The sequence below is a fragment of the Stegostoma tigrinum genome, chromosome 4 (assembly GCF_030684315.1).
Source record: "Stegostoma tigrinum isolate sSteTig4 chromosome 4, sSteTig4.hap1, whole genome shotgun sequence".
Taxonomy (NCBI): Eukaryota; Metazoa; Chordata; class Chondrichthyes; order Orectolobiformes; family Stegostomatidae; genus Stegostoma; species Stegostoma tigrinum.
The window spans coordinates 62703400-62730100 of NC_081357.1; the positions used below are offsets into that span (position 1 = coordinate 62703400).

General features: G+C 39.1%; 1 protein-coding gene across 9 annotated transcripts in view; it reads right to left on the reverse strand.

The window, feature by feature from the left end:
* The window catches only part of fam184ab (family with sequence similarity 184 member Ab), a 179730-nt gene that overhangs the window by 96037 nt on the left and 56992 nt on the right, over nt 1–26701 (reverse strand). For 7 of the 9 annotated variants that reach the window (XM_059645379.1, XM_059645375.1, XM_059645377.1 and 4 more), the window contains exons 2-6: nt 25365–26234; nt 19999–20134; nt 13828–14009; nt 9981–10178; nt 4054–4176 (exon numbers count right to left, since the gene is read on the reverse strand). In XM_059645379.1, coding sequence (XP_059501362.1) covers nt 4054–4176; nt 9981–10178; nt 13828–14009; nt 19999–20134; nt 25365–26234 — 1509 coding nt within the window. The remainder of the gene's footprint in view (nt 1–4053; nt 4177–9980; nt 10179–13827; nt 14010–19998; nt 20135–25364; nt 26235–26701) is intronic. The other 2 variants (XM_059645376.1, XM_048531046.2) reach the window with 1 other exon arrangement.

The following is a 26701-nucleotide window of genomic DNA, read 5'->3' on the forward strand; positions in this document are numbered from 1 at the left end:
ACAATTATGTTGACACTAATACAATTAATTTAACTCCTTTGCGACAACTTGGGATAGTAGATTTTCCGAAATGTAATTACTGGACTGGCATGCATTTTATCAGGGTGCAAATGCCAAAATAACTGATTATAATTTGATATGTTGATATCAAATTCACTTCGATATCAAAATATTTCACTCTTACACCAAACTATAACGTCAGTGTGGCCATAAGGATTTGTCAACAGTGCTCCAATTACAAATTTACGCCTGTGGAAAATGTCCAGACAGAGTCTATACAGACATCCGGATTTAATAAAGTTAGAGCTAAAAGTCAACCAATTTCAAAAAATGCCCATTCATCGGGGCAATTATGCAACATTTCAGACATTAAGTGCTGATCATGAGTATGGATTCAGCCTAATGGACGTGAAAAAATCCACAGCCAAAAATAGTGTTGAAATAGATTACTTAGACAACCTGATGCGAATTAGGTCATAACTTTCATCCAAACAAAATATCAACCTGGATGCACTATACAATTAAGAGCAAAATATCGCAGATGCTGGAAATCTGAAACAAAGAGACAATGTTGGGGAACCTCAGCAGTTCTGGCAGCATCTGAAGAGAAAGAAACAGAGTTAAAATTTGAGGTGAGTATAAATTTTCTTCAGAGCTGCAAAAGTGGGGAACTGGGGTTCTAAAAAGAGTCATACTGGACTCAAAAAGATTAATTCTGTTTGTCTCACAACAGATACTGCCAGACATGCTGAATTGCTCCAGCATTACTCTGTGTTTGTTGCGGTGTTGCAGCAAATAAGGATAAGCACAAAAAGCTGTAAACAAAGGAGTAAATGAAGTATTAGTGTCATTTTTTTGGGTTACATTATACTTAGTGTACATATTGCCGCCACTAAATAGGTCCCCAGACTTCTGAGTTGAACCCACAATTTTGTTTATTTTGGCATGTAGAATGCATGTAATTGCAAAATAATGTAAAGATATACTTTTAATTGTGAAGAAACACACAGCGAAGAACCTAATCTCAATGCATGCTCCGGTTGAAATACTCTCCTCAGACTACTCAGAGTTCAGCACAAGCCTCACAAAAATTAAAGGGATTGCCAGCCACCCGACTTAGCTTCAGGTTGGCACTTATGAAGTAAGGCATCATACCGCCCCACATTCCAGACCTCTGCCTAGTCCATGATATCTCGCTCCCCTCTGGTGCTGTGCAAGATAATGGGATAAACCTCAAAACTCTCCTTCAGAAGAACCAATTGCTTAAGTGATGGTTGTCATAGAATGCCTAAATGAACTAAGAACAATACAGCATAGGAACAGGTCCTTCAGCCCTTCAAACCTGCACCCACATATTTGACAAACAAAATACAGCATTTGCTAAAACTGCTGAGCCTCTGACAATTTGGCTTAAAGGCAGTTAAAGCATTCTCAAGATGGTTGTTGATTCTCTTATCATGGAGAGGGGTGAGAAATAGAGCAGGTGCCTTAAAAAGGAAAAGAATGATTTTAATCAAACTCTATATTCTCCTGTCAGACCGCTTAGTTTGCTCAAAACCCAAAATAATTGCAGTGGAAATGGACTTTAATCAGTTCCACATCAGTGTCAGAGTACATCAGTGAAAGTGGCATTTAAACTGGAGGTGAACAAACAATTTTATTGCACAACTTCTTTTCTACAAACGCAGATACTGTCTAAAAGGACTGGAATCCTTACAACAAAAATAACAAACATAATTCCAACAATTTCTTTGTAGGGATTCAAAGGCAAATTTTAAATTTAATAATAAATAATTAGCCAAAACAGATGGAGTTTCACATATGAAAAAATGAAAGATGGTCAAATTATTTCTGAAAATTATATTTTCTTCAGTTTGGAATATTGAAAATAATTTTACTGGTAACCAATGTGTTTAAAAAAAGGGGCTTGTGTCTCAGTGGTAGTATCCCTAGCTCTGAGCCAGAAGGTCCACGTTCAAGTTCTACCTGCTCCAAGGGTGTGTCATAACATTTCCAAACAAGTTGTTTCCAAACATTTATAACTCTTTGCTTTCATGTTCTATGTTCGATTTAATAAAATCCAGAATACTGTCACTTGTGCAAAATCACGAAGCAACTTCTGGCAACTGTACAAGCACAGTTAAACACAAATCAGGAAATTTCTTGTCCTTTGCTTTAAGAACTGCACTAAAATACATGTCATTACACCTGATACGGTATTCAATGTGCCGAAGGACAAAGTTTGACACTTCTACTTCCATTTATTATGCTTTGAATGCACCAAAGTAAAGAGCTTATCCAATCTAGTATATTATTCTTAAATAGCGTGGTCTGCTTTAATTGCTGCCAAACAATCTCTCCAAAACTGAAATGAACTTTTACACACATGAACTTTCATTCCTTTAGCTTTCCATTATTGGTGGATTTTTAAAAATTAAACACATCTTATTTTACTTTATGTCTTTCATTTCTGTTAATGTAAAATTACTTTCCCTCTCTTTATTACTTTTTGTGGCTGATTGAAATTGAATTATTGTTGCCATGTTCTTTGTGTTGCTCATTAACAATTCTTCAATCTAATTAATTCCTTTCCTTTATTCATTCAGGGGATGAGGACGTCTCTGGCTAGGCAGCATTTATTGCCCATTCCTAAGTGCTCAGGAGGCAGTTAAGAGTCAACCACATTGCTGTGGGTCTGGAGTCACATGTAGGCCAGACCAGGTAAGGATGACAGTTTCCTTCCCTCAAGGATGTCAGTGAACCAGATGGATTTTTCCAACAATCAGCGACGGATTCATGGTCATCATGAGACTGTTAATTCCAGATATTCTAACGAGTAAATACGTAAATACAGTCAATGCTTCTACTCAGACAGAATGAAGAGATTCCTTTGAGGATGTTCTGTTTATGATTAATTGACTGGCAACAAATTGCCTTGCAAATGCCCATATAAAGTGTCTAGGCAGGTGCAAGTCTAAAGAGTTGCTCAGCGCAAAACCCGTCCCAATAATTCACAATGAGCCTCCTCATTTTTCTCAATTTATTTTGGGCAGATGGGAACAGGAGTAAGCCAATGAGTTCTTCAAGCCTGGTTGATCATTCAATTATGGTTACTTTAACAATCCTGTTCAGACACTGTATGACAAGTAGTTGGGACCTGAACCCAGACTTCCTGGTTCAGAGGTAGGGATGTTACCACGACAACCCGCCAGGGCACTGCTGCCTCACAGCACTAGGGACTCAGGTTTACTTCCACCCTCAGGTAACTGTCTGTGTGGTGCTTGCATGCTCTCCCCATGTCGGTGTCGGTGTCCGTGTTGGTTTCTGCTGGGTGCTCCGGTTTCTTCCCATAGTCTAAAGATGTGCAGACTGGGTGGATTAGCCACGCTGAATTGCCCATATTGTTTAGAAATGTACACACTATAGATTAGCCATGGGAAATGCAGGGTTAGAGGAGTAGGTTGGGAGAGTGGATCTGTATGAGATGATCTTCCAAGGGTCGGTGTGGATCTGATGGATCGAATGGCCTGTTTCTGCACTAAAGGGTTTCCATGATTTACCACAAGAGCCCTTACCATTCAATTATGTAATAGCTATTTATGCTGCAGCTCAGTTTACCTATGACTGTTCTAAAGAACCACATAGGAGAGGTGGCCCTTCAACCCAATCAAGTCTGTTCCAACAAATCTATTGTAAATCCACACCTTTCTTACTTTCCAGTGCTTGTCCCACTGTTTTGTATATTATGTTATGCCATTTCAAGTATCATTATCAAACAACAAGATGTTGATCTCAATATCAAACTTTAGACTGCACAGACTTTCCTCATCTAACCATGTTGGCAATTTTCCATTTGTCACAAGCATCCAGCTTCCATTTCTTTTCCCAAAATTATATATACTGTAGTGTATTTAATGAACAGTATGGTACTGAATAGAGCAATTTTCCAGAAAAGCTCAGAGATCTGGGAGAGTTTTGTTGTTCTGAAATAATAACTTTCCTTAATTGCATAATCATATCTAAGCACAGCAACATAACCAATCTGATTCTTGCCTCTTGATTGGCTGTATTTAACTTGGCAGTCAACTCTTCCCGCAGGTTTTCCATTTGCTGTTTTAACTGATTTTTCTCGTCTTCCATTCGCAGCCGTTCCTTCTCAAGATTTTGGTCCATTTCCTAAAAGAGGAAGGATATCGTTAGAGATGAGGCGTTTTAAATGTGATTTCATGCGCACATATATATTTCTCCTGCAGAATTTCAAAAGTATCATTTTCAGGGTAGACTTTAGTGAATTACGATGAATTATCAAACTTTTACTTTGTCTACAGAAGGGATTCCAAACTGAGTTAACTGCATCCAAATGAAATCAAGGGCATAAACTTTCGGGTCACAAATTCCGAGGCAGCAACAGCTATTGTGGAGCCCTAAAATGAGTGCTAACAGCAACGGGGATCCTTTAAATCATCACATTTATTTGAATATTAGGTATGGCTTAACTGCCCAATCCTTAAAGCCCACTGCTGGCTTGAAAAATTCAGTGGCAAAATTATGCTTTCTACTTCAATTTGATTTGGTGCATTTCTCCTATCCCCTGCTCTCACAGGGTTCTCATCACCCTCCTGACTCCCCCAGATTCAAAGTGCGCTGTCACCCCACGTTCCTTCATGCTTATCACAAATCTACATATCTCCCACACCCTCCCCCTGCCCCAATCACACGCTCATTCCTGTCTCCAACCCATTTCAAGTACCAAATGGGGTCACAGTGGTTAAAAAGAGGAGGAAATGCTTGCCAACATTTTCAGCTCCACACATTGCAAAACTGTTCAAATGGAAAACAACCTGATAGCACAGAAATGAAATACAAACAGAAAAAAATGACAGTTGATAGTTCACTATTTTAATCTGCTTGTATCATTAACATGGCTGTTAACAAGATCTGAATCTCATGAACCTACATTCTGCACAAAAACAAATACCTTCTCTGCCCTGCCAGTATATCTGGACCACTTTCATGGGATACGGCTTCACTGACAAGACCAACATTTGTTACCCATCCCAAATTGAATGAATGGTTTGTCCTGTAACTTCTGGATGGTCCCAACCACATTACTGTAGGTCTATGGTCACACGGTCAGACCAGGTAACAGCATCAGTTTCAGTCCCGAAAGGACACAAATGAACCAGATACAGTTTTACAATAATTATTCATAATTTCATGTTCACTATTACAGAAACTAGCTTTATATCATGAATTAATTAATTGAATTTAAATTCCACCTGCTCTCATAGTGGGATTTGAATCCATATCCCCAAAGCATTAGCCTGGGTCTCTGAAATACTAGCCCAGTGATTTTACCACTGCTCCAACATCTCTCCAGAACTCCAAATGGGTGCAGTGGAACAGCTGCAAACTTCAGGACCAAAGTGAGCAGCTTCCCTGCAAGCTTCGATACCCTGCTGTCATGGTCTAGTGAAGCTCAGAAGCTACACTGGATGTGAACAGTCACCAAGTTTTGAAGTCCCCCAGACAGGGTGCTTAACGGAAAACTTCATTATAAACTTCATAAAAGTATAAGCAATAGTTTCCGCTGTTGCCAGTGTAGGTAGTAAACTTAAACTTGCTGGGTGAGCCAAATGAGATAAACATAAAAAGAACACATTGAAAGGTCAATTGGTCAAACGGCAACCTAACTATTCAACATGCAACCAGCTGCCAATACAAGGGCACAACAGCACTTCATTGACAGCGTTCTCAGAGCAGTAATTAACCTCCATTGTGTTTCTAGGTCAGTTCCCAACAGCAAGCATCAGCCTTTAGTTTTCTCTTCCTTTTTTAAAAATAAGGTGCTGTTCAAAATTCGATTCTCAACTTCGACTCAGTTCCAAATCAAAATTCAGGAAAATAAACAATAAATAATGATGGTCTCAACAACAGTCCTAACTGATCCACTACCTTTTCACACTCCAATCCTGCAATCCCAGGACACAGTCTAGTAAACCTTTGATGCATTCCCTCCATAGCCAGAACATCGATCTTCTGACGTGGTGACCAAAACTACACACAATATTCTAGGTGCAATCTCACCAAGGTCCTCTACAATTGCAGCAAGACATCCCTGTCCCTGAACACAAATCCTCTCGTTATTAGGGCCAATAATTCTAGGAATAATAAAACTCTGTTGAGGATGGATTGAAGAATTTTGGACTATTCTTGTTGGAGAGAAGGCGGCAAAGACAATTCTTGTTGGAGGTTTTCAAAATCATGATCTGACTGGATACAGCAGGTATGAAGAAGTTCACATTCGTAGAAGAAAAAAGAACGATAACGTGAGAAAAATCTTTGTCACATAGCACATAATTAGGGTATGGAATGCGCTGCTTGGAAATCTGGAGAAGACAGGTTCAAGTGTTCAGGATATGGGAAGAAGGCAGGAGAACAGAACTCAATAATAGAATAACTGCAGGCACAATGTGTCAAAAGGTCTCCTTTTGCAATGTAACACTTCTGTGATAGTTCTTTCATAATATTATGTTTGCTTCATCTGACAGTATTATGATTTTTTTAAAAACTCGGTCAACTACTCCCTTAATAACAATTCCAGCAATTTCTGAATAACAGATAACGTGAAGTTAGGTAGAGTATTTATAAATTGGAAAGCAGGATGTTAGAATTGGATGTTTGTAAAGTGATTGGGTGAGGGGTGTGTGGATTGTGTGGTCCCTTTAAAAGATGGTGTGTACTTTTTAGGCTTGTAGATTTAAAAAAAGCATGCAGGTGCACAAAGAGCTCCTGAAATTGAAATATTGTTATCAAAGGCTATGTGGTTAACAACCCAGGCAGTAGTCTTTGTTGTTTTTTAAGGCAACCAGTTGCAAAAATCAAACAATTAACTTAAGCCAGGCATTTATAGAGTAAAAACCAATTTAATTTTAAAAAAATCTGATGATTTTGACAACCTAGAACCAATCCTACTGTAAGAAATTCATAGGTCATCGGGGATATAAAAGAAGAGGGCCTTTGAAAATTGGTGAGAGAGCAAGTGCCATCTACTAGAGTTAACAAGCCATCAGCTCTAAAGAGAAAATCATTGACTGTCACAGAATTCTCTAAACTCTCAGAATAACCATCATTTAACTAAAGGTATAGCAGCACTCTTAGCTAACATTCTGGACACAAGATGTCAATGGAGAGAGGCATTCCCGACATCAGAAGTCAATGAAAAAAGGTGTTCCTGACCAGGAACAGCAGAGAGAGCGCGGAGCATTCTGGATGACATATCCTGGCTGTTATACGGAGAGACTAAGTTTTAAGTTTTTCTTTTAAAATTGATTTGCTTTATTTAAGGAGGACTTGTACCTACTGGAACAGGATACCATTAGAATTTTGTTTTGTTTGGGAACAGTTAGTAGTTATGGAGAAATTGTTCAGTTTGTTAACAGTTCTGTTAACTTGTTCACTGTCAATAGTTAGGCAAAGAAATTGTTACTTGTTGATTATAAAGAGACTGTCAGGAGTTCACTTTATTGTGTGTGTGTGTGTGTGTGTGTGTGTGTGTGTGTGTGTGTGTGTGTGTGTGTGTGAAAAACTTTACTGCATAACACAAACATGCAGCTATCTGGTCTGATGAAGGGTCTAGGCCTGAAACATCAGCTTTTGTGCTCCTGAGATGCTGCTTGGCCTGCTGTGTTCATCCAGCTTCACACTTTGTTATCTTGGTCTATAGTTTCTGATTGTTTTATCTTCTGTCTGCATTGAATAGAGGTTATCCAATCTATTGGGATTTAGACAGCAAGTAGCAAATTTTGGAAGGTTATACCAGTGCATCCTCTATTTCTGCAGCTACTTTTTTAGAGCCCTAGAATGGAACCCATCATTTGGAGAGAAATTGGAGCCCTCATCTCATTATCTTACTAGAGTATTTTCTTTTGTGAAACTGATGGAAAATGCTAGAATCCATTAATGAGGAAAAAAGGGCAGCACATTCAGCAAAACTTAACTTGATTAAAAAGAATCAACATGGTTTTGTAAAACGGAAATCATGTTTGATGAATTTACCAGAGTTCTTTGAGGATCCAACAGGGAAAATGAATCTGGTAGACACACTGTATTTGGATTTCCAGAAAGTATTCAATAAAATGCCACATAAAAATTTATTACACAAGAGGCATTCACAGTGTCAAGGGAGGGTGATATATTATTGCACCCGAGTATCTTAGAAAGTACATTGACCACGGATGCCCGGATTTTATTTGCGAGATCTGCTCCAAGCCTATTCCATTAATATGGCGATAGTGCTACACAACACAATGCGAAGATGGGATTTTGTCTCCACAAGAAATGTGAGGTGGTCACTCTTACCAATATTGTCATGGACAGATGCATCCGTGACTGGCAGATTGGTGAGGATGAGGTCAAGTATGTTTGTCTCCTTTTGTTGGTACCCTCAACGCTGGCCACAGACCCAGTCTAACAGTAATGTCACTGAGTCATGCAGCATTGAAGCAGACCCTTCTGTCCAGCCAGTCCATGCCATGTGATTCCAAACTCAACTAGTCCTACCTACCTGCTCCTGAACCATCTCTAAACCTTTCCTATTCATGTACTTATCCAAACGTATTTTGAATGTTGTAATTATACCCACATCCACCACTTCTTCGGGAAGCTCATTCCACATTCGAATCACCTTCTGTGTAAAACATTTTCCCCTCATGTCTTTTTTAAACCTTTCCACTCTCACCTTAAAAATGTGCCAATAAGTCTTGAGATCCCTTAGCCTCGGGAAAAGACAACTACCTTTAACTTTATCTATACGTCCTATTATTTTATAAACTTCTATCAGGTCTCCTCTCAGCCTCCTATACTCCAGTGCAAGAAGTCCCAGCCTATCCAGCCTTCCTTTATAACTCAAATCTCCCATTCTCAGCAACATCCTGGTAAATATTTTCTGAACCCTCTCTACTTAACAATATCATTCCTATAATCGGGTGACAAGAACTGGTCACAGTATTCCAGAAGAGGCCTCATCAATGTCCTGTACAACCTCAACATGACTTCACAACTCCTGTACTCAAAGGACTGAGCAATGAAGGCAAGGATGCCAAATGCCTTCTTCACCACCTTGTGACGCAAACTTTAAAGATTTATGTACCTGAACCCTAGATCCCTCTGTTCTTTACAACACTGTCCAAGGCCCTACGATTAATTGAATAAGTCATGTCCTTGTTTATTTCATCAAAATGTAATACCTTGCATTTATTTAGATTGAACTCCAACAGCTATTTTTCATCCCATTGACCCAGTTGATCAAAGTCCCCCTGTAATCTTAGAAAATCTTCTTCACTGTCTACTATGCCACTGATTTTGGTGTCATTCGCTAACTTACTAACCATGCATTCTATATTCTATTCAAATCATTTATATAAATGGAAAACAAAAGAGGATCCAGAACGAATCCCTGTGGAATACTGCTGACGACAGGCCTCCAGGCTCTCCTCTTTATACTATTTTACATAAACCTCACTTGCTGTTTATACATTCTAATTTCTGTCTCTTTTTGTTGAGATCACGTTTTGCTGCTTTGAAATCTTCTGGCCTACCACGAATCATCTCTTCTATTAATTTATAGTATATATAATTACCTTACTTAGCAATTATACACCATCCACTGAGTCTTCCTTTCTCAATGGAATCTCTCTTTGTTGTGAGTAATTAATTAAGACGTTAAATGTATGCCACTGGTAAACTACCATCTTATCTTACCAGCCTATTTTTCCAGTTCATTGTGGCCAACTCTGCATTCATACCTTTGTAATTTCCTTCCCACCCTCAAAATGAACGCAAGATTTGTTCATGCTGCGATCATTCTTGCCTGGAGGATGTCTACTATGAGATCATTCGTTAATCCTGTCTCATCACTCATTTCTGGATCTACAATATTAAGGCACCATAAGTATTTGTAGATTATAATTTCAACTAACCAAGCGCAACTTTTTCTTTTCTCTTTCATGTGTGTCTTGAGCAGATTCTAATGTTGACTGATGTATTTGAGACAACTCTTCCATACTGGTTCTTAAAGTCTCTCTTAGATATCTAGTTTCCTCTTCAAGTTTAAACTGCAGATTTTCTATCTCTTCTTCATAATAGCGCCTCTGTGTTTCTTTTTCTTCATTTAAGGACTGAAATTAGAAAAAAAAAGATATTATTACCTTGCAAAGCTTGTCATATATTTCAGGCCTTGCAGGGAATTATAGGAATTGGGCACAAACTTGAAGGACTTTATTTCAAGAGTGTCAATCATCAGGGCGCATTATAAATGTATTGCTTTTATTTGCCATTAAAAAATAGGAAGGGTAACAGTGGAATTCAAGGTTTGATATACGGGCAAAAAAAATTAAAGAGATAGAGGTACAGATCTGAAAACATGACAAATAACGACTGAAAAACAGTCCTGCAAAACTTTATACATTTTGGCCAACTTAGATTCGACGAAAATAAATCTAGGGACATTCATCAAAATGAGAATTGCTTCAACAAACTGTATTTATACAAGGCCTTTAACATAAATATCCCTACATAAGTCACAGCATTAAGAAACCAAGCAGGCATATGTTTTAAGAAATGCCTTAAAGAAAACACTAGAAAGATGAAGAGATATAGAGAGGGAATTTCAGAGAAAAAGGCCTAGGCAATCACAGGCAGGGCTACCCATGGTCAGTGAGTCACAAAAGATGAGACTGAAATAAATGGAGCTCACTTGAAGTGTTTTGGAGTTGAAGAATATTACAGAAATATGGAGAGAAAGGGCCTTGGAGGGAAACAAAAACGAGAACTTTAGAATCAAGTTGTTGCCTAACTGAAAGCCAATGAAGGTCAGCAACCACAGGAATTAAAAGTAAATAGCACTGATAGGAGTTTAGATGCCAGTTTTGGACAACCTCAAATTTACAGAGTGCAGACTGTGGGAGACCAGCCAGGCATGCATTAGAACGTCTAGACTACGACTGGCAAAGGCACGAAAAAAGGGATCAGCAGCCCTGAGACAGGTAAAATCAGATACTCTTATGGCTGTAGTAACAGGCTTATGTGGATATGTGTTTGGAAGCTCACTGCGAGGTCAAATAAATACCAAGCTTGCAAACCTGTGGGTCATCACAGTGACAGCAGTGCACAACAGCTACAAGATGCACTGCAGCAACTCACAGCAACTCACTCATCCAACACCACCTTTCAAACCTATAATCATTTATAAACAACAAGGATAAAAGATGAATGAGAATAATATCATCTGCAAATTTGCCTGCAAGCCCACACACCAAGTATATATACATATTTACTTGGAATTACAATACCCTCACTCCTACACAGTCAAAATCCTGGAATTCCATTCCCTAACACCCCAAGACTTCAGCGGTTCAAGGAACAAGCTCGTCATTACCCACTTCAGGGTATTTAACAATAGGCGGTAGATGCTGGCCGATCTAGCAACATATATCCCACAAATGAATAGATAAAACAGACTGATTAAGTCTTAAATTGTTGTCAGGATCAGGAATGCAGTCAGTGCCCAGGGAAGGGTTTTGGAATGGGGTCCAAAAATCATGGCTTCATTTTTCCAAATATTTAATTGGAAGAAATTTCTACTCACCCAACTTTGATTTTAGATAAGCAATCTGTTCATTAAGCAAGAGCAGAGGAGTCAAGCAGGGTGATGGTGATGAACAAAGCTGGGGCGGGGGGGTGGTGGTGGACGGTGGAAGCATAAGTAACGTATTTTATATTAGGCTACATCACAAATCTAAAAGCCAAAGAAAGTAATTTAATTCTGGGAAATCAGATCATATAGGCACAGTTAATAGACAGACGTTGATTTGGGACTAAATAACCATACACTCCTTTAGTCAGAAGCGAATTGTAAAATATTGCACTCCCTAAAAGAACCCAAGCTCATTTGTGACAGTGCTGCTTATCCCTGATTAGGTGCTCTCCTGAATTGGATGTTAATCCATAAAATACTGTATGAAACAGCTCCATTATCTATCTGCAATAGATGTTACCAAAGAGGCACCCTGCAGCAAGGTTAAGACACATAATAACTGGCCTCTGTGGTACCAAAAATCAATTCTTAAGATTTGGAATTAGGACATGGCTTTCATTTGCTCTGTAATCTTAAAGTAAACTCTCTACAGTTCTTCTTCAACAAGAGAAATGGGGAAAAAGCCACGACATCCAATGAAAATATAATTAAATCTATTGATCGGGGTATTTTGTTTCAGCTAAGTCCTCTATTGTTTCCCTTTTTATTCACTTGTGTCTGTATTAGTCATAAAGGTTTTCTCCCACAACCAGACAAAAAATCAATTTCCTTCATGGGTGGAGGGTATCACTTGAATAGTCAGTAATCATGGCCAATCCCTATCGCTTTCGCTGGCAACAAGTCACCTTCTTGAATTCGACTGAGCGGTCAGCTGGGTAGCAGCTGAGAAAGAGAGAGAACAAAGTGTTTTAGGTTTGGAATAACAAACAGAGTGTACAATGAAGTCCATTCTCTGTATCAATTTATACTGTGAAAGTTTGCAACTGTAGATAGTGTTGTATTGTAGCCACAAAACATTTCAATGTTAGAGTGAGCCAGAAGATGAACCACCCATAGTTAACAAAGGTACTCAGACAACATTCAATCAAAAATTAGGGAAAACTAGCAGCAAGGCAGAGGATTGGGAATTTTTTTTTAGGAACCAGCTAATTAAAAAGCTAATAAAAGGCAAACATTGATGCTGGAAGTAAATTGGCAAAAGATATAAAAACAAGTCAGCAAAAGATCCCATAGGTATATTAAAAAAAACTAAAGGGAGAGTGGGACCTTTGGACAATGCAACGAGACAACTGGGAACAGAGAAATGGCAGATAATTTTAACCAATATTTTGCACCTATTTACACGATGAAAGATACCGTGGGCAACCCAAAGATTTCCGATACGCAAGGTGCTAAAAATGAGGAAAGATCTTGGAACTATTCCATCATGAGGGACATAGTCATATTAGTTTGTCAAGTGCTAAGGCCAGACAAGGTGTCAGGGCCTCATATCTGTATCCAAGGGTTTTAAAGAAAGTACCTGCAGAGATAGTGGAGGAATTGATTAAAAATGTAACAGAACTTCCTGGATTCTGGGAGTGCTTGGAAATGAATTGTAAAACAGCTAATGTGATACTCTGTTCAAGAAGGGAGCGAGCCAGAAAGCAAGAAACTACATGGCAATTAGTCTAACAACTTTCACTGGGAAAATGCTAGAAGCCGTTATAAAGAATAGCAGAGCATTTGGGACAGCTTCACATAATCAAATGTTTTATGAATGGGAATCACATTTGACAAATTTGTTAGAGTTCTGTGTGGATTTAATAAGCAAAGTTAATAAAAGGGAAGCCAATAAGTGCACTTGCATTTGGATTTCCAGAAGGCATTTGATAAGCTGCCTCATGAAAAGTTTTTGCACAAGACAGGAATCAACAATATTGGAGAGTAATATATTAGCACGGACTGAGGATCGATCAACAAACAAAAGACAGAGAGTCAGGATGGAAAGGCCCTATTAGTGCAATGATCAATTGGATCAATCCTGTGTCCTCAAATGTTCAACTTTGTTAATGATTTGAAGGAAGATGCAGAGCAAAATGTTTTGTTTTTCATACGATTGTTTTGTTTTTCATAGGATTGAGTAGCAACATCAATTTGAACTTTACATGACTGATTCCAAAGACCTATACTCATTTTTGTTCAAGAAATTGGATAACAGAAGTAAAAAGTTCCAGACAATAAAAGAACAGAACCTTCTCAACAGTCAGTAACTGCTGTCTCTGTTGATCGTCCAAGGTCTGGTGGTTGTCTTGCAAGATGCTCTTTTCTTCTTCAACATGAGACAACCTCTCCTTTAATCTGCAATGCTGTGATTCCAGTTCCCGGATTGTAGCTTCGAAGGTCAATTGAGTAGCTTGAAGGGTTCCAATCTGGCCTAAACACAGTACGGTGCAGTTTTATATTTGTTGCCGAGTAGCTTTAACCCACTCTCTTTCAATACTGAAATATTCCTGAAATCTATTCATGGCTCAGTGGTAGCACTCTCACCTCTGAGTTAGAAGGTTGTGAATTGAAGTCCCACTTCATAATGCACAACCTTCATTGACACTCCAGTATAGTCTTGAGGGAGTGCTCTACTGCCACATAGACATCTTTCAGACAAGACATTAAAACAAGGTGACTTCTGGCCTCCTTAATGAACACAATATGGTACAGCTTGAATACACAACCTTGGTTGACATTCCAGTACAGTCTTGAGGGAGTGCTGCACTGCCACATAGGCATCTTTCAGTCAAGACTTTAAACCAAGACCACTTCTGGCCTCCTTGATGAATGTAAAATGACAAAGATAGATTTACTTAGCGCTCTGGCCAAAATCAATATTAGTAAAACAGGTTATCAACTTATCATCACATTGTTATTTCTAGGACTGTGCACAAATTAGCTACTGCATTTCCTATATTATAACAATAATTATTTTCTAAAAATCATTCATGGCCATTAACTAATTTCAGGCGTCAGGATGTGATGAAAAACAAAGCATGCATATTCTTTTCTCTATCAGATTAATAATTATAAATTAAAACAGATTCACAGAATTGTTACACTACTGGAGAGCATCTGGTCCATCGTGTATGCGATGGCTCTCCAAAGTGCACATTGTGTAGTGCCTACCTTCACCCCATAACCGTGCAGGCTATTCTTTTGTAAAATAATCAATAAAAATAAAGCAATTCCCTTCAGAATGCCTCAATTGAACCTGCGTCCATGACACACTCAGACAGTGCATTCCTGACCATAACGATGTGAAAAACTTCTGTTTTTCTTTATACTAATTACTTTAAATCTGTGACATGTTGTTCATGTACCTTTCACAAGTGAGAACATTTTCTCCCAATATACTCTGTTTAGACTTCTCACGATTTTGAATATTTCATTCAGACCTCCTCTCAGCCTTTTCTTCATGGAAGACAAACTCAGTTTCAATCTATCTTTGCATTACTGAAATTCCTCATCTCTGGAAGCATTCCCAGAAACCTTTTCTGTACATCCTTCCTAAGATATGGTATCCAGAAGTGAATGCAATACTTCAGCTGAGACCAAACTAATTTCATTCAAGTTCCACAAAACCTTCTTGTTCTCATCCTCAAATGTACCTATCAATAAAGCCCTAGATAGCATATGCTTTTCTATTCTCCTTTTCAAGCTCTCCCATTCCTTTAATGACTTATACACTATATACCCAGGTCCCTCTGGCCTTGCATCCCCTTCAGAGTTTACTTTTTATTTTATGTTCCCTCTCAACATTGTCCTATCAAAATGCACTATGTCAAATCTCTGCATTGACCTTCATCCGACAACTATCTGCACACGCCACCAACTTGTCTACATCCTTCTGAAGTTCTACACAATTCTGCTCAGAGTTTGCAATGTTGCCAAGCAAAATATAGCAGTGCGTTTTCTCTTATGGTTTTTCAAAATTTTCATATTCTCTGTAAACAACCTGCGAGATGAAAAATGAACTAATCTTCCAGAAGTAAAACTGATACTCGTTTCACAATTTTAATATTAGAACATGTTCTACTGCGCTTTACAGAGAATTGATTAAACAAAAATGTATGGCAAGTCAAATAAAGTTATGAGAACAGGTGCTGAAAGCACTTGCAGATTTACATTTTAAGGTAAATCATGAGCAATGGGAAATAGATGGAGATGTAAAAGAGATTAAGAGGAGGGCTCCAGGCCATGACAGCTGAACAGTTCAAGGCACAACTGTCAATGACATGACAAAAGAAAGGGTGATGCATCCGAAATTAAAGTCAGCAGCATGGAACATTCTAGGTGCTTGTATCAGGGATGGTTTCAAATATAGAACAGGAGTGGGGCCACAAAGGGATTTAAACATGAGCAATTTAAAATTTGACAAGATTGGGAAATGGCTAATCAATGAAGGCCAAGTGTGATTCATATTATGCAGTACTGGATAGGATATGGGCAGAAGTTTGAGTTGAAGTTTGGTAATAGAATTGGCTAAGAAAGCACAGGTGCAACTTATGACAACATGAGGGAGTGATAAGAGAGAAAAACCTAAAAAGCCTGAGGACTGGTGATAGCTGGGCAGGGAGAAGGGAAAAGAAACTGGACTGCTGAACAAATGGCTTTAATCTTATTGCATAGAGCATCTATGAGTTCCACACACGACCTCACACAGGAAAAGTCTAAAACAGTCTAAAACTTTCTAGCATGGCCAAAACAAAGTCCGAAAAGTGAGGCGGTGTTAGGTCAACAAGCAGTCTTCTTTTAAAAATAAAAATGTCATTGTCCCATGAGCTAATACACTTTTTTTTAAAGAGAAAAGCAATCGACAACTTACAAAATAAGAAATTAGAGGACAAGGTAAATGCATAAAAACCTACTTGAACATAATGGCCCAAACATTCTGATCTGGGTGATTTTTATATTTATGATCCAGATCAGACAAAACGTTACAGAAATTTTATGGAAAAGCATCGAGGCCAAAAGTCTTTCAGCAGCACAGAGATTACAAGGCGTGGAGCTGGATGAACATAGCAGGCCAAGCAGCACCTTAGGAGCAGAAAAGCTGACATTTCGGGCCTAGATCCTTCATCTGATGAAGGGTCAAGGCCCAAAACGCCAACTTTCCTGCTCCTAAGATGCCATTTGGCCTGCCGTGTTCATCCAGCTCCACGCCTTGTTATCTCAGATTCTCCAGCATTTGCCGTCCATCTTTTATCTCTTTCAGCAGCATAGTCCAGTGCAGCAATCAATTCAGGTAGCAGCAGTATGGATTAGTATTGGAGCCACACACCAATTTTCAACAGTAGCTCCTTTGTGTTTTCTCTCAAGGGATAAGTGTTAATGGTAAGTAAAGGGGGTAGGGAACCGAGTAGGTTAAAGGGTAGGATGCCAGGTGGGTGGTAACCGTAGCTGCAAAATGGATACAGAAGTGAAATCAGAGCAGCCTGTAATATCTCTCACCTTTCCTGGTTAGCTATTAACATAAAAAAGTCAAATCCCTTCCAAACTCTTTGAGGCCAACTCAGATTTGGAGACCTTTCTTGAAGGTGCTAGACACCAGCTAATTGCCCATCAAAGGTTTCTCAGAGTCAGCCGCATTAGGACTTATGCATGGTTCCCTTTCACTGAAGGATAGACTATCTTCCTAACAGAAGATCTGGGCCCTATTCTGTAAGTCTGATATAGCTCAGGTTCAATAACCTTACATTTTGCTTGTTTTGAAATCAAATCAGGAGTTAATATCCCACTTTTTTGAGTTCAATATCCACTGCTGCAGCTAAATGAAATGATCAATCATTAACGTCTCTTGATTCGAGATAAGGCAGTGTTCAATTGAAATAGGCTCAATATCTGTTCATGACTGCTGTTAGTTTGTTAGTTGGTTTTTAGTGTAATGTACTTGTGTGTCTTGAAAGCCACATTAATTATTAAAAAGGGCCCTGTTTTACAGAAATAAAATGCTTCTTTGCCAGAAAAATAAATTAATCAGCCATATAAACAGAGTGGCTTTAAGAACAGATCAGAGACTAGGAATTCAGTGGTAATCAACTCATCTGATTGCCCATAGCCTGCAAGGCTATGATGGAGCACACCCCTCTCCCCACATGCCTGGAAGAGTGAAAATCTAACAACACCCATGCAGCTCAGTGCCATCAAGGATCAGGCAACCCAATTGATTGGTACCCCATCTATCACCTTAAACATTGAATCCACCACCCCCCACTAAATGTCATGGTAAGATGTGAACCCACATCAGCTTTGCACCTCTGAATTACTAGACCATTGAAGTTTTCACTGCACCATCATCTTCCCCTGCAATCTTCACCATCAAGAATGCATGTAATATCTCAGATATAGTTCAAATCAAGACTTGGAAAGGAGGGAAGAAGAAGATTGCAATCACCAGGAACTGGTGGAGATGCAGGTTGACAAGTCCCCATAGCCTGATGGGCTTCATTCTGGACCTTGAAAGAAGTGCCCAGTGAGACAGTTGATGTGTTGGTTTTAATTAGAAATACAGTCAGTGTCAGTTTAAAGAGTGAATGTACAGGATCCACATCTGCTAGGCATTAATACATTGAAGAGGCAAAAATACGTTGCATGCGTTTGCACATGCCAACTCTCTATCACTTGCAGTTATTTTCTTTGCCCATTTGCAATACATGTGGAATGAACATACTTAGGCGAATAGCTTATGTGGAACAGAAAGTGTATAAAAATAGGTTTAGCAGATGTAATAAGTGGTGTACTACAAGGATTAATGCTAGTGACGTTTTTCTTTTATATTATGAACATAAGTAAATTTGATGAAGAGACCAAAGGCATGATTGTGGAATTTCCTGATGATATGTTGTGAGCTTGGCATCAGGAGGTCACAAAGAGTAGATCAAGATCTGGCAACTGGAACATGACGTGGTTAAGTGTGAAGGTGCCTATTTTGGCAAGAAACAGAAATACAAAGCACATTATCTAAACAGTAGAGATTACGGAGCTCTGAGATCTGGGTGCTGTAATACATGCATCACAAAAGATGCATGTATTACAGTATACAGATTCAGTAATAGGAAGGCTAACAAAATGCTATTGCTTGCTGTAAAAAGGAAGTGAAGTAACAAGATTTACAACCTTATAAAACAGTTGCAGAAATAGGTCATTCAGCCCCTTAAGCCTGCTCCACTCTTTAATAAGACCAAGTCTTGTGTTTTGAAATCTATATTCCTATCTACCCTTGATAATCTTTGCTTCCAGGCTTAACAACAAATCATTTAGCTCTGTCTTAATAAAAATTCAATAATCTAATTCCCATGGCTTTCTGAGGCAAAGTCATAGATCAGTCAAAAAACACATTTCTGGACTCACCTACAACGGGAAACCTTCCTCTCTATGTCCGTTTTTGTCAAGGCCATTCATTATGCTTCAGTGACATAGATGAAACCACATGAGGTGCACAATAAACAGTATTCTTCGTTTACAGGAGAATATAAATGTGTTGGATATAGTTCAGAAAAGATTGATGAGACTAATATTTTTGAGAGATGTTAAGACTAGGTATGCTTATATCCGCTGAGGTTTAGAAGTGACTTAATTGAAACATACAACAACCTGAGAGGACTTGACAACGCGGATGTGAACTGGATATTTTCTCATCTGAGAATCCAGAACTAGAGGTCACTACTTAAAAATAACGGGTCATCCACTTAAGACAAAGTCTTATGACAAAGAGATGGAAAGACAGTCTCCTAGTGCTGGAAGAGCTAAACACATTTCTTCTCAGAAATCCTGTTAATAGGAAATAAAATTGCTAACAGTTGAAAATTTAAATCTGTGTGTTTAGTAATTGGAGGGTATTCAACATAAGATGGTTAAGCATGTTGTCACGTTCAACAGTTACATTCCTTGAGAGTTGAGCTCCAACTTCAAAAGATTATGCAAATACGATATACATAGCTGATGTAAAGAAAATACAAGTGATGCTCTTTTCTGAAAGATAGTCGGAACCACCGATGCTGGAGAATCTGAGATATCAAGGTGTAGAGCCGGATGAACACAGCAGGCCAAGCAGCATCAGAGGAGCAGAAAAGCTGACGTTTCGGGTCAAGACCCTTTTTCAGAAAAGTCTAGTCTTCTCAACCCGAAGTGTCAGCTTTCCTGCTCATCTGATGCTGCTTCGCCTGCTGTTGTTCATCCAGCTCTACACTTCGTTATCTCTGATGCCCATTTCTTCCCACAATGAAGAAAATTATTTATGTCCTGGGTTAATTTATTTAAAATCTACATTTACCTGTTTAAGAAAAATATTTCTGCAAAACTTAAGAGAAGTGTGTGAATCAGGCAGTGGAGACATCTTTTTAAATCAACGTGTTTTAAGTATAAAGTGGACATACTTGTTTTAAGTAGCAATTCTGTGGACTGCTGTTGAATGTGATGTTTACAAGCAACCAGTTCATCTTCTAACTGCTTTTGTTTTGCAAGAGTACCATCAGCTTTCTGTTGACTGTCTTCCAGCTGTTGCTGAAGCATCTAAAAGAACAGACACCAAATTGTTAAAGAAAAGGTCATGGCTTACAACTGACCTCTCAGTTCAATGTACCTATAGCATAAAAAGGAAGCTTAGAAGAGAGATACTTAGTTTTACAACATTCATGCCACTCATGAACCATGACAGTCATAAATGATTCCAAAGCTAATTATACATTTTTTTCTTTCTTCTTTCATGGGAAGTGGGTGTTGCCAGTGAACCGAGCATTTGAGGCCCACCCTAAATTCCCTTGAATTGAATGTCTTGTTAAACCATTTCAGGGGGTAATTAAGAGTCAAGCACACTGCTGGAAGTCTGGAGTCACATGTTGGCCAGAACAGGTAAGGATTGCAGACTTCTCTCCTTACAGGGCACTAATGATCTAGTTGATGGCCATCTCTTGACACCATTACTGGGACTAGGTTTATATTCCTGTTTTTCTTCTTTTTAATTAATTCGATAATCTAAACTCCCCCAGGTGCAGTGATAAGATTTGAACTCATGTCCCCAGAGAATTTGTCTGAGCTTTGGATTACTAGTCCATCAACGTTACCATTATGCTCCAACTTTTTATAAAATGTCATGCAAGAGGCTATTGCACAAAATCAAGACACTTGGGATCGGTGATAATAAACTGGTAAGATTTGAGAATTAGTTAGCAGACAGGAAAGAGGTTGTACGGATAAACGGATGGTTTTTGGAGTGGAACATAGTGACAAGTGGAGCATCACAGAAAACAATGTGTGGGCTCCAGTTGTTCACAATATATACTAATAATTGTGATGAGGAAATGAAGTGCAATAATTGCAAATTTGCTGCTGATACAAAACTAGATCGGATTCAAAGTGACAAGGACACTAGGTTATAGAGTCATACAGCTGTACAGCAAGGGATCACACCCTTTGATCCAACTTGACCATGCCGACTAGATATCCTAAATTAATCTAATCCCATTTGACAGCATTTGGCCCACATCCCTCTAAACCTTTCCTTTTCACACCCATCCACATATCTTCTAAATGTTGTAACTGTACCAGCCTCTACCACTACCTCTGACAGCTCAATCCAGGATGTAAAGATTCAGGACAATTTAGACAAGTCAAGTGAGTGGACAAATGCATGTTAGGTGCAGTGTAATATGGATAATAAGTGTGAGACTGTCCATTTGTTCGGAAAAACAGAAAGCAGAAAATAGTTAAATAGTGATAGATTGGGAAAGACTGACATGGAAAGGGAACTGAGTGCCCTTGTACTCTGGTCACCAGTGTTCCATCTGACTCTTCTTAAAGGTTGCACAAGACTCTGAGGCTCATGTATGATAGCAGCTTCTGGAACTAGAAGTCAACGTCATGATCATTATAGGAAAATTATAGGTCGATTAGCCTAATCTCAATTGTTGGTAACATTCTAGAATCCATCGTTAAGGATGAGATTTCTAAATTCTTAGAAGTGCAGGGTCGGATTAGAGCAAGTCAGCACGGATTTAGTAAGGGGAGGTCGTGCCTGACAAACATGTTAGAATTCTTTGAAGAGGTAACAAGTAGGTTAGACCAGGGAAACCCAGTGGATGTTATCTATCTAGACTTCCAAAAGGCCTTTGAGCAGGTGCCTCAAGGGAGGCTGCTGAGTATGGTGAGGGCCCATCGTGTTCGAGGTGAGCTACTGGCATGGACTGAGGATTGGTTGTCTGACAGAAAGCAGAGAGTTGGGATAAAAGGCTCTTTTTCAGAATGGCAACTGGTGACAAGTGGTGTCCCGCAGGGTTCAGTGTTAGGGCCACAGCTGTTCACTTTATATATTAATGACCTGGGTGAAGGGGCTGGGGAAATTCTGGCGATGCTTGCCAATGATACAAAGTTAGGTGGACAGGCAGGTAGTACTGAGGAGGTGGGGAAGCTGCAGAAAAATTTAGACAGTTTAGGAGAGTGGTCCAGGAAATGGCTGATGAAATTCAACGTGAGCAAATGCGAGGTCTTGCACTTTGGAAAAAAGAATAAAGGCACTGACTATTTTCTAAACGGTGAGAAAATTCATAAAGTACAAAGGGATCTGGGAGTGTTGGTCCAGGATTCTGTAAAGGTTAACTTGCAGGTTGAGTCTGTGGTTAAGAAAGCAAATGTAATGTTGTCACTTATCTCAAGAGGGTTGGAATATAAAAGCAGTGATGTGCTTCTGAGACTTTATAAAGCTCTAGTTAGGCCCCATTTAGAATACTGTGTCCAATTTTGGGCCCCACACTTCAGGAAGGACACAGTGGCACTGGAACGTGACCAGCGGAGATTCACACGGATGCTCCCCAGAATGGTAGGCCTAACGTACGATGAACACTGAGGATCCTGGGATTGTATTCATTAGAGTTTAGAAGGTTGAGGGGAGATCTAATAGAAACATATAAGATAATGCATGGGTTAGAAAGGGTGGACGCTGGGGGGTTGTTACTGTTAGGCGGGGAGACTAGGACCCTTGGGCACAGCCTTAGAATTAGAGGGGGTAGATTTAGAACGGAATTGAGGAGACATTTCTTTAGCCAGAGAGTGGTGGGCCTGTGGAATTCATTGCCACGAAGCGCAGTGGAGGCTGGGACGTTAAATGTCTTCAAGGCAGAGATTGATAATTACTTGATCTCACAAGGAATTAAGGGCTAGGGGGAGTGTGCGGGTAAGTGGGGTTGAAATGCCCATCAGCCATGATTAAATGGCGGAGTGGACACAATGGGCCGAATGGCCTTACTTCCACTCCTATGTCTTATGGTCTTATCAGTGTACCCACCTTGATCATTTTGCGCTGAATGCTGCAGTGGCATAAAACATTGCTGGTCACTGAAAGTGTGCATGCACGTGCAGCAAGCAATAAGGGAGGCAAAGGATATGTATGCCTTTACTGCAGAAAGATTTTAATACCAGACCAAGAAAGTCTTACTGCAACATTTTAGGGCGTTGAGAAGATCATGCCTGAAGTATTGTTTTGGCTTCCTTTTCCAAGAAAAGGTACACTTGCCATAAAGGGACTACAGGGAAATTTGAACAGACTGATTCTTGAGATGTCAGATTTGTTGTACAAAGAGACCCTGGGTGGAAATGGGTCTGTAATTTCACTAGTGTTTATAGGAGTGAGAAATGATGTCATTGAAACACAAAATTCCGACAGGCAGGGCAGACTGGATGCAGGGATGATGTTTTCCCTAACCAGGGATTCCAAGACATTCCAACTGTCTCAGGATACACGGTGGGCCATTTCAAACTGAGAAGAGGAGAAATTTACCTACTCAGTGAGTGGTGTACCTATGGAATTCTCTACTTCAGAAAGCTGTAGCAACAAAGTCACTCAATATATTTAAGACAGAAATAGGTAGTTTTTAGAGGCTAAAGATGTCAAGAAGTAAAGGAAGAGTGGGGGAGTATGGCTTTAAGTTGGAGGTTCATATTGAATGGGCAGAATATTACACTGTTTTCCAGATGAATCTTTAGAAGACGAAGAGTGACTATCTTTTTCACCTTTGCCAAACTTTCAGTGCAAGTGCTGACCAAAATCTAGTTAAAGATGTATCTGTCACACCCTAGCCTCCCCACTTCCTTCAAGGATTAAATCCTGTGAAACAATAATAGATCTGGCTACGCATGAACAGTCTGATGCAGGTTGGTGAAGATAAGGAAACAGAGAGCATGGATGCTTGCTACAGCAGTGAATAGCTCAAGATGGAAAATTTCCAAGCTCACTGCTCCTGGTTGTAAAAAGATCCCTAAATTGTTCAACCTTTGCTGTGGGGTGGAGTGGAGCGGAGCTGCATGATAGCGTTAAACTGGCCATACTGAATGCAATGCAGTCAGCCAGAAGGTGATGATGTATCCGGGCAACCTGGTTAGAAAACTCACCTTGGTGCTCTGGAGTTTTGGCCCAGTGGTTTGTGGCATCTTACACCTTCTAAAATCCTCATGCCCAACTAACTCCTGATCGTAACTCAGGTTGATACAGTAATGGTACCAATGGACGAGTAATCTAGAACTCCAGGCTTTTGTTCTAGGGACACTGGTTCAAATTAGCGCTCGGCAGAGGGAAATATTTGAATTCAATAAAGATCACCAATGAAAAGCTAACCTATTGCAATTATGTAACCACAAGGAAGGAAATCTATCATCCTCACCTGGCCTAGATAAATACGAGTCCAGGCCCACAGCACTGTAGTAGACTCTGAACTGCTTTGAGGGAAATTACGGATGGATAATCAATGCTGGCCTAGCCAACTATGCCCACATCCCTGGAATAAATGAACAAAATCATCTATTCCTATGCCTGCTTACAGACCCTCATGCAACTACCCATGCCCCTAATTCTAAAGCATTGCCCTTCCATGCCCAAACACCCAATATACATTAGATACAGAACAAATGAATCCAATCTTAATAATGCCTTGTGCAGTGTTTAAAAAAAAAATCATTCACAAATCATCTTTTGAATTAGAATTGTTGTTCTTATAACCCCAGACAGCAACAAACAGACAATTTAAATGTCTATAGCTAAAGCAAAATTGCACTCTTCATCTTGTGAACATAAACTGTAAGACATTGACAAAAGAGTTCACACGTAAAAAAGAAACCTGAATTTAATCAAACAAAAATGTCCATCAAGCCAAGTCAGCAGCTCTCCCCAGGTGACCTAAACTTTTGGAGCTTGGGTTGCATACTTGGCTGAAGGGTATCCTGCAATCAGATCATGCCCAACATTTTAAAATAGCTTTGGAGTTGTTTCAACTTTGCAATATCCCAAGAAATGGCCTCTATAGCCTTTTTTAATTAGCAAGTTATTGGGGATATCTGGGAAGTGTTTTAAAAACAACTAGTGATGCTCTGAAAGCAATTCACAAAGATTTTATTTCCTCACTATGTAAAAGTTATCCAAGCATGTTACATCTTACTTTCCAGAAGGATTTCCTTACTTAAAAAAGATAGTCTAACAGCTAATCTAATGTATTCATTATATAAACAATTCATGATTCACAATATTAATTTTACGATCTAAGATAGCTGAAACAAGAGTATGGGCAGAACTTCTATTTTATATATAGAAGTCACTCATGGCATATCAGCATAAAATAAAACAAAACTGGCTTCAATTCTTAATGGACACTAATTCAGCCATAACTAGGGTTATATGCATCCTTTATCGTGGGATATACTTTGATAAAAACATGAATAGCAAATGCTGCTTGAATTAATCATTAATATAAGCTCTTACTTGTACATTGTTTTCTGCTTTGTTTAATGCTTCTTGAAACTGTTCACATTTGTTCCTCATTTCATTGGCATCCTCCTGAGTGAGCTGCAATTCTGCCTGCAGCTCATCTAATGCTTTTTTTAAATCAATCTCTTGGATTTGAAATTCCCTCTTTAGCTGAGTTTCCCTCTTTTTCCATTGAAGCAAATTTTCTGAGGAGTGTCGAGAGTTTAAAGCTTCAATCTCATGCTCATAAAAGGCTTGAGCTTTGCTCAATTTGGCTTCAAATTCTTCCACTAGCTTTTGCTTTTCAAGTGTAAGATCTTGAATTTTAGTATTCGCAGCAGTTAGCTCATCTTTGAGCAGCTGCTGTGTCTTCTCCTGTTGTTTACTTGAAATTTCATGCTGATTGTGATGTGTCCTTAACAAGTTCTGGATCTCAAGCTTGTGAGCTGCCTGTAGATCTTCCACAGTTTGTTGTTGATTCTCTCCTAACTGGGTTTCTAACTGGATAAAGTGTTGTAATTTATCATCAAAGTTTTCCTTAATTTCTTGGATATTTCTAGACATAATCGCAACACCCTGCAATTGATGAGTCTCTGTAGCAAGCCGTGCTTCTTCTACCTGCTGTTTATAGGCTTCAAATTCTGCGAGTGCTTGCTGTTTCATCTGTTCATGCTGTTCCAGAGATGCTTCCAAAGACTGAATTCTCTTCTGTAATTCTGTTTCTCTATCGATTTTATCCTTATAGTAGAGAATCTTCTCTTTTGTTTCATCAAAGATTTGTTGGATTTCCTCCTCATGTGCCTCTTTGAGTGCCTGGATAGCAATCTCGTGTTCATCATTTTTAGTATTTAAGGCATAGATCACCTGCAGAAACAATAAAAAGCACTATATTAATCAGGTTAATTGATGAGTCATGGCATTGTTTTCACAACAGGATTTGCTACTTTGTATGGATGTTACATAAAACATTGTGTTGTATGATGTAAGTAACATTTGCACCCTGGCTGTCCTTCATGAATAGGAGAAAAGATCCTGTCTTGCAGAGAACTATCTTAGCCCTGAACTTAAAACTTTCTTCAGTTCCTCGCAGAGAAACACTGAACTTGGGAGAAGTAGGCAATTTGGCCTCTTGAGTGTGTTCCGCCATTATATAAGGCCATTACTGGGCATGTACCTCTACCTTTCTACCTTGATGTCACTAGTATGCAGATATCTACCCCCATCTGTATCTTGAGTATGTTCAATATTGAACTTGGACCTTCTATAATTTCATGGTATAGAAAGCTTCAAAGATTCTCAAACCTCAGTGATGAACATCCTTCTCTCAGCCTTAAATGCCTGTCCTTTATTGT